This window comes from Labeo rohita, unplaced genomic scaffold, assembly GCF_022985175.1.
Source record: "Labeo rohita strain BAU-BD-2019 unplaced genomic scaffold, IGBB_LRoh.1.0 scaffold_757, whole genome shotgun sequence".
Taxonomy (NCBI): Eukaryota; Metazoa; Chordata; class Actinopteri; order Cypriniformes; family Cyprinidae; genus Labeo; species Labeo rohita.
Window position 1 is genome coordinate 49 of NW_026129697.1, and position 8,424 is coordinate 8,472.

The 8,424-nt window shown below is 36.4% G+C and overlaps 1 protein-coding gene across 1 annotated transcript; it reads right to left on the reverse strand.

The window, feature by feature from the left end:
- Positions 1–1,075: 1,075 nt before the first annotated feature.
- On the reverse strand, positions 1,076–4,315 carry LOC127161855 (B-cell receptor CD22). Its single transcript, XM_051104606.1, has 6 exons — positions 4,027–4,315; positions 3,471–3,548; positions 2,981–3,346; positions 2,523–2,849; positions 2,163–2,429; positions 1,076–1,586 (listed from the first exon to the last, which is right to left on the reverse strand). The coding sequence occupies exons 2-6, from the start codon at positions 3,520–3,522 to the stop codon at positions 1,270–1,272; spliced, it is 1,329 nt and encodes a 442-aa protein (XP_050960563.1). The 5' UTR covers positions 3,523–3,548; positions 4,027–4,315; the 3' UTR covers positions 1,076–1,269.
- Positions 4,316–8,424: the final 4,109 nt, after the last annotated feature.

Here is an 8,424-nt window from a genome sequence, read left to right on the forward strand (position 1 = left end):
TTTTTATTTTTGTAGAAAATCACCAGTTGTTTTGCTAGATAAGACCCTTGTTCATCAGCTGGGATCGTTTAGAGCCCTTTGAAACTGCATTTAAACTGCATTTTGGACGTTCAAACTCACAAGGCACCATTGTAGTCCACTATATGGAGATAATTCCTGAAATGTTTTCCTCAAAAAACACAATTTCTTTACGAATGAAGAAAGAAATGCATGAACATCTTGGATGACAACGGGTGAGTACATTATCTGTAAATTTTTGTTCTGGAAGTGAACTACTCCTTTAATGAGTTTAAAAGAAATAATCTATTGTGATAACATAAAATATCACATAAAAAGCCCTTATATCAAATTAGTTAACTGAGGCCCAGTTTCACAGACAGGGCTTAGACTAAACCAGGATTAGGCCATAGTTCAATTAGGACATTTAAGTCATTTTATAAATGTGCTAAGGATCTAATCTTATATCTTGAGACAAAACAAAGGCACTGATATATTTTAAGATCAGTCATTGCAAGTTTCTTTCAGTTGAAACAGCTCAGACTTACATTTTAGTCTGGGATTAGGTTTAAGTCTTGTCTGTGAAACCTGAGGTGAATTTGATTAATTTTACTAAAATAGTAATTCCAGCCATTTAACAATTTGGTCAAATGGGTGACTAAAAAGCCTTTACAGATGCCTTCCCTAGTGAAAAATAAATATACAAAAATGTATTTGAAATACTTATTTTCATACTAAGTATACTACAAATACATTTACATATTATTTACATATTATAAACTGGTATACTTAAAGTATAAAGTGTAAATTGTAACAACTAATTTTGTGGCATAAATGCAGTTATGCCCTTTTGGCACCAACTGGCTTAGTATTTTGGTTTCAAATTAACAACTTTAAAATTATTAAGAATTCACTTGTGTCCTTTTTGCCAGTAGAAAGAGCTCATCAAGAGCTTTCATTTGAAATACATATATCTCCATTTCACCCAAAATGTCACTTACGCCCTTCTGGTTCTCACCCCTTGATTTATACTACCGCTCTAGTCTTAAAGAGACAGTTCTCCCAAAAAGCCACTGACTTTCATTGTATGAGTAAAATCAAAATATCTTCTTTAGTGTTCTACAGAAGAAAGAAATTCATACAGATTTGAAATGGCAAAAAAACACTGTCATGAAAGAATGTTTGAAGAATATATCCAAACTATTGAGCTGATACATCGACTAAACCTACAATCAGCATCCAGGACTGAAACAATCCATTTTATAATTGACTTTAAGGTGCTAAAGAATCTGAGAAAGTAAAATGGGTTATAAAATACTCACACTGAATGTCCAGCATCACTGATGAGTTTTGGCTGCCATGTTTGTTCTGAGCTGTACAGTGGTACCAGCCTCTGTGTTTCAGGTCGGTCCTATTGAAGGTAAGAGTGTGTCCAGTCTGCAGCTGCTCCAACTGTCCTTCACTCTCTCTGGACCAGGTGTAGTTCAACACTGCTGGATTTGCATCACTGCTGCAGATCAGAGTCACTGAACTGCCCTCCAACACAGAGCTGGAGGGAATTGCTGAAATTGATGTGTTTTTTGGGGCATCTGAGAATAAAAGATAAAAAGATTGGTAGAGGAAGGAATAACTGATGCCATTTTGCTTGATATTTTATCTAATGCGAAATTATGTGTGTCTTAAGTGTCCAAAAGTGTTCAAATACGTTTTGGGGCTGCAAGAAATTATAATCTGCCTCAACCAAACTTCCACTCTAAAATATGTAGACTATTCTCCTTTCCTTACAAAGAGCTTAATGTTCATAGAGATAATTCTTCCTGATTTCAATAATATGCAAATAGTATCTCCAGAGTGTTACTTCGTCACTTATAGTGTGGGAGCGGCAGTAGGCCATCAAGAACCATCTGCTGACCAAAACTGTTTATGAATATAATTGTTAGGGAGTTTAGTGTTCCACAGAAGAAAGAAATTTATACAGATTTGAAACGGAAAAAAAAAAAACACTGTCACAAAAGAATGTTTGAAGAATATATCCAAACTTATTGTGCTGATACATCGGCTAAACCTACAATCAGCATCCAGAACAGAAAACAATCCATTTTATAATTGACTTTAAGGTGCTAATGAATGTGATGAGGTAAAATTGGCTGTTATGTAATACTCACACTCAGTGTCCAGCATCACTGATGAGTTTTGGCTGCCATGTTGGTTCTGAGCTGTACAGTGGTACCAGCCTCTGTGTTTCAGGTCGGTCCTATTGAAGGTAAGAGTGTGTCCAGTCTGCAGCTGCTCCAACTGTCCTTCACTCTCTCTGGACCAGGTGTAGTTCAACACTGCTGGATTTGCATCACTGCTGCAGATCAGAGTCACTGAACTGCCCTCCAACACAGAGCTGGAGGGAATCACAGACACTGATGTGTTTTTAGGCGAATCTGAAGGGAAAAAAAATTCAGGACCTGACAATAAAAACCACAACAATATAATTCACAAGTCGAAACTAAAAAGCATCACAAAGCATCACTTACACTGAACATGTAATGTGATGTTGTTCTGTGCTGTTTTGTTCTCGTCCTGTAGCTGGTAGGTTATAGTGCAGGTGAAAGTGACTCTGTGTTGACGGTGAGTAGCAGTGAAGTTCAGATCAGAGATGAGCTCCTGTAGTCTGCTGCTCTCACTGAGGGGGATTCTGGGAGTGGAGCTCCATGTGAGAGTTGGTGGAGGAGAGGAGCAGAGAGTCTCAGCAGAGCAGCGCAGACTCACAGAGCTCCCCTCCAACACCTCCAACACCTCCTCCTGATCCTGCACCTCCTTCTGCTCCACATACAGCTGCACTATAGGTTTGGGGGGAGAGTCTGAAAAAAACACAATTATATTATGTTATTTTGTCACTTCATCATTTCGGATAATGACGGTGATACTGATATTATTTTACTTGTATTAGATCACAACTTGTCATAAAATTTCCAGTCTTTAAGTCACTCACCGATCACATTTATTGAAGTTGACTCTTTAGCATAGGTCCATTTCAGTCCACCATTGCCCTCAATCCTGAAGTAATATTTACCATTATGATTTGAAGTAATATTGTAAAAGACAGTGGTGCAGTTCTTTTCGTGTAGTTTTCCAGTTATTTTCCCACTGAACTTAGGTTTGGGATCACTGGAATTAAACACTTGATTGTTAACCCCATTTGTTCCATCTTTGAGCCACAATCCTGTAGCTGCACTTTCTGTGAGGTCTTTGTCATATGTTTCATTAATCTCAAACCTGCACTTTATGATCACACATGATCCACTGAGAGCTTCAATATTTCCTGCCAAACTGATGTTGAAATCTCTACAGCAAACACCTACAACACAAACATAATAGAAATGTGAGAAATAATTTTAAAAATTCTTATAAATATCAAGAAAAGAGGTCTGGAATGTTTTTTTTTTTTTGTTAATTTAGTTTATAAATTGATATTGATATACCTTTCAACAGAAAACCAAGAATAATTATTTTCTCTGCTGTCCAGATGTTCATATTTTCATTCAATAAGGAACATCAACCTATAGGTAAAAAACAAATTGGAAGGAAAAAAGATAAATGCAACACTGGGTAAACTGAGCCACCCCCAATACATCTCATTTATGCACAAAATATATTATCTGTTATAATACTTTCTGTGATTAAAAGACATTTCTTTGAGTTTGCAATAATACTGACAACATGCAATCAAGATGAATAAATACTGCAATTAATTTGGAATTAGATATTTAAGAAAATTAATGATTAATAATAAGTAATTTAGTGTGATTCTTTTTTTATAATGTACAATATTTGTAAAAATGCTTATCATTAATTAAATAAAGACAAATCTACCACTGTCCATATATCATTTTTAATGTAATTTAACATATTGGATATGACAGCATCTGTTTATGTACAATGAGTATATTAATTTTTAAATTAATGTAATAGATGTAAAACAGCAAAAAGACTATCAAAATCTGACAGAGGGAATTTGTAAAAGAAATTGAATCTGACCTTCCTGAGAGCAGAAAGTGTGGGAAACTCCTGTTTAGATCCCAAGTTTCCGGTTGTAACTCCTGCTGCTGATTAGAGATGGAGTGAAGCTGTGCTGCAGAAACAGAATCTGAAGCATAATCTACTGACGTGCATCAGATCTATTATAACTTCCCTTTTTCATCACATCACACCAGTACCTCCTGGATCAGCATTAACATGCATTGTTCACACAAAGACTTTAATTTAATTTCTATTAATAAAGTCTATTGCTACAAAAACTATACAACTTGCATAAATTTGTACAATTTAAGTCTGTTGTCACACATAGCTTTAGTTTGGCTTCAGGAAACCTCAGATGTACTGCACAGGTTTTATAGATGTATGAGGGAGAAGGAAAAAAGTCAGGTGATAATATTAAACAATATTATAAATAAACAAACAATATTATAAATAATAAACAATATTATAATTGTATGGGAAAAATGTGGATAATGTGCTCGTAATGCTGCTCTCTGCTGGTCAAATGATGAAGTAAAAAAATGAAGCACCAGTACAGTTCAATAGCACTTTGGGTAACGTTTTCACTTTTATTTGAATGAAATATTTTTAACCAGAGAGAAAAAGATCAGAATCAGAAGAATCATGCAAGATGTAAAAATAACGAACATGTACATCACCCCAAAAAAAAAAAAAATCAAAAGCCACCAGAATCAAGAATCAAAAAGCCACCAGACTGGGCCTAAAGGAAACCATTTACAAAAGCTTTTTGGATTAACGCACAGACCGACAGCCTGGAATGTGTGAACACAGACAAGCAGGTGATACAAATATAAAAAAGTTCCAGTGCTGTGGGACTATGGATGATTTCTAATGGCACTGTGCACCCTTGAAGGGCACTGTAGATAGGGGGCACCACATGACAGGTCATTCCAATTCTCTTAATTCTTTTTTACGTAATCAACACTTTCAAGCTCCGAAAAGTCCAAAAGACATTTTATAACAAATAATAGGCATACCTGATAATATATTGTTAGAAACAGTACATAAAATGACACAGAAATGATAACAAACAAATAACTAGGGTCCACGTGCACATAAAATGTTTTGTAATGCATCAGGCTTAAAAACGTAAAGAATCCATGTGCAGTTAGTTGTTTTCTGTTAGATTATGAATGCAAATGAAAACTCTTTAACAGATAAAATCTCATGTCAAGTCTTTCATGTAACATACAGGTGCATCAATAAATTAGAATGTCATGAAAAAAGGTCATTTATTTCAGTAATTCAACTAAAATTGTGAAACTCGTGTATTAAATAAATTCAGTGCACACAGACTAAAGTAGTTTAAGTCTTTGGTTCTTTTAATTGTGATGATTTTGGCATTTAACAAAAACCCACCAATTCACAAATCAGCATTTTTTGGTTTCTTGTTTCTCATTTTCCTCTTGACAATACCTAATAGATTCTCTATGGGGTTCAGGTCTGGTGAGTTTGCTGGCCTGTCAAGCACACCAACACCATGGTCATTTAACCAACTTTTGGTGCTTTTGGGAGTGTGGGCAGGTGCCAAATCCTGCTGGAAAATGAAATCAGCATCTTTAAAAAGCTGGTCAACAGAAGGAAGCATGAAGTGCTCTAAAATTTCTTGGTAAACAGGTGCAGTGGCTTTGGTTTTCAAAAAACACAGTGGACCAACACCAGCAGATGACATTGCACCCCAAATCATCACAGACTTTGGAAACTTAATACTGGACTTCAAGCAACTTGGACTATTAGCTTCTCCACCCTTCCTCCAGACTCTAGGACCTTGGTTTCCAAATGAAATACAAAACTTGCTCTCATCTGAAAAGAGGACTTTGGACCACTGGGCAACAGTCCATTTCTTCTTCTCCTTATCCCAGGTAAGATGCCTCTGACATTGTCTGTGGTTCAGGAGTGGCTTAACAAGAGGAATAAGACAACTGTGGCCAAATTCCTTGACACGTCTGTGTGTGGTGGCTCTTGATGCCTTGAACCAAGCGTCAGTCCATTCCTTGTGAAGTTCACCCAAATTCTTGAATCGATTTTGCTTGACAAGCCTCTCAAGGCTGCGGTTCTCTCGGTTGGTTGTGCATCTTTTTCTTCCACACTTTTTCCTTCCACTCCATTTTCTGTTAACATGCTTGGATACAGCACTCCGTGAACAGCCAGGTGTCAATGATTGTCTTCTGGACAACTGTCAGATCAGCAGTCTTCCCCATGATTGTGTAGCCTAGTGAACCAAACTGAGAGACCATTTTGAAGGCACAGGAAACCATTGCAGGTGTTTTGAGTTGATTAGCTGATTGGCGTGTCTCCATATTCTAATTTGTTGAGATTGAATGAATTGGTGGCTTTTTGTTAAATGTGAGCCAAAATCATCACAATTAAAAGAACCAAAGACTTAAACTACTTCAGTCTGTGTGCACTGAATTTATTTAATACACAAGTTTAAAATTTGAGTTGAATTACTGAAATAACTGAACGTTTCCACAACATTCTAATTTACTGAGATGCAACTGTATGCAGTATATAAAAATCCAGAAATCACAGCTGACTAAGGAGGACAAAGGAGGAGATAAAATGTCTATTTGTTGTTTATTGTGTGTCACCTTTCTTAATGTTCAAAGTCTTATATTCAGAGGGTGGAGCAGAGAGCTGAAGGGAAGCATATGTGTCAGCTGCCTCATTCTGAACCTGAAAACAAAAACACTCTTCAACACCATCATCATTATGTCGTCTTACTTTATCCTCTATTCACTTAAAGAGACTCACCTTCAGCTTCATGGTCAATCTGGAAAAATAGTAGACTAGTTATTAAAAAGAGTTCAAACTCAGCACATCAGTACATTTATCTGTTGTTTGAGAAATGTGTTGTTACTGTCTGAATGACTTACTGTCTCATTTTGTAGAGTTCAAGTCCAACAGTAGAGCGTACAGAACCAGAATCAGTGTTAATATGATCAAGAATGAAACCGTAGACTGTTGACAATCTAAAAACATGAAAAATATAGGACACAATAGAAAAGAGAGAAAAGAAAGAGTCACAATACTTCCAAAGTAATATTTACATGGAGCGCAGTATCTTGACTTTGTACCAAAATAGAAGAATACTTTTTTTTTTCCTTGTTTGCTAAGTACAGTGATTTTTGGAGGCAATTACAGGTGTTGTACAGTCTGAAAGCTTTATGTATATTTTCACAATACAGCAGTCTTATGTATTGTATTGTCTAAAACCATTTCAACATAATAAAAATATTAAGAATTTGACATAAAACATTATTTTACCAAGCTAAATAAAAATAAAATAAAATTTACCTGACTCCTGAGGAGTGACATGAAACAAATGAAACAGCTGACTTACAGTGCCATGAGTGTTTTTGCTGACACACTGCAGAGTGGATGTGTTTGTGAGAGACTGATGTAGAGTGATGGAGCTCCTCAAGCCTGTGCTGCTCAATCGCTCTTCACTGATGAACATGTTTAAAGAGTTAGTGACAGGACGTCCAGACAGATGCCAATCGAGTTCAGGAAAGGGATTCCCATCAACCTCACAGAAACACACAGTTACATCAGTTCTGGTACAGCTGGAGTACAAAGAGATCATAGTGGCATCTGAAAGTATTAAAATGAGAAAAACAAAAACTGTAATGATTCTGCTCCTGTCAATGATAAATGTTTCAGTTCAGTACTGCTGGATTTGCATCACTGCTGCATGTCAGAGTCACTGAACTGCCCACCAACACGAAGCTGGAGGCAATTTCTGAAGCTGATGTGTTTTTACGAGCATCTGAGAAGAACAGATAAAAGACTGATATGGCGAAAAATACTGGACTACTGGGGAAGTGAGGGTAGCTAATATTTCTGTAAGTTACATACTGTACAAAGTGGCCCAATTATTTGGACATAAGCATCACTTAAAAATATATGAATGAATGTATTTGCATTAGGTAACAAAACATCAAAACAAGTGGCATTTGTTTTAAAGCAGATGCCATTTGGTAAGATGTTAATGTCATGTAACTGCTCAGAGACCTGAAGGATCAAAACACAGTATTTATTGAAGGGGTAATCGACAAAGTCCAAAAATGGGCAAAGGTCATGTACAATCACACAACCCAAACAAAGACTGATATATCTGGAACAACATTAGTGAGATTAATCATGACAGAATATTATTTTTTACATGAACTACGCCTTTTATTAACACTTATGATCTCTGTTTTTGTAATGATGGGTCAACAGAGTTGGGATCCATTTGCAGCGTTTAATAATAATAAGCAAGGTCAGACAGGCAGGGTCGGTACACAACAAACAGGGTTAACGTAGGTAAGACAATACTCAGAGTCGTTAAGCAGGCAGAAGGTCGGGGCAGGCAGCAGACAGTGTAAACAATAG

Excerpts from the sequence above, each read along its gene's own strand:
- LOC127161855 (XM_051104606.1), bottom strand. The coding sequence starts at position 3,522 with ATGAACATCTGGACAGCAGAGAAAATAATTATTCTTGGTTTTCTGTTG. Across the intron at positions 3,347-3,470 it reads TCTTGGTTTTCTGTTGAAAG|GTGTTTGCTGTAGAGATTTC; the intron begins GTATATCAATAT and ends TTTGTGTTGTAG. Across the intron at positions 2,850-2,980 it reads AACTTCAATAAATGTGATCG|ACTCTCCCCCCAAACCTATA; the intron begins GTGAGTGACTTA and ends TGTTTTTTTCAG.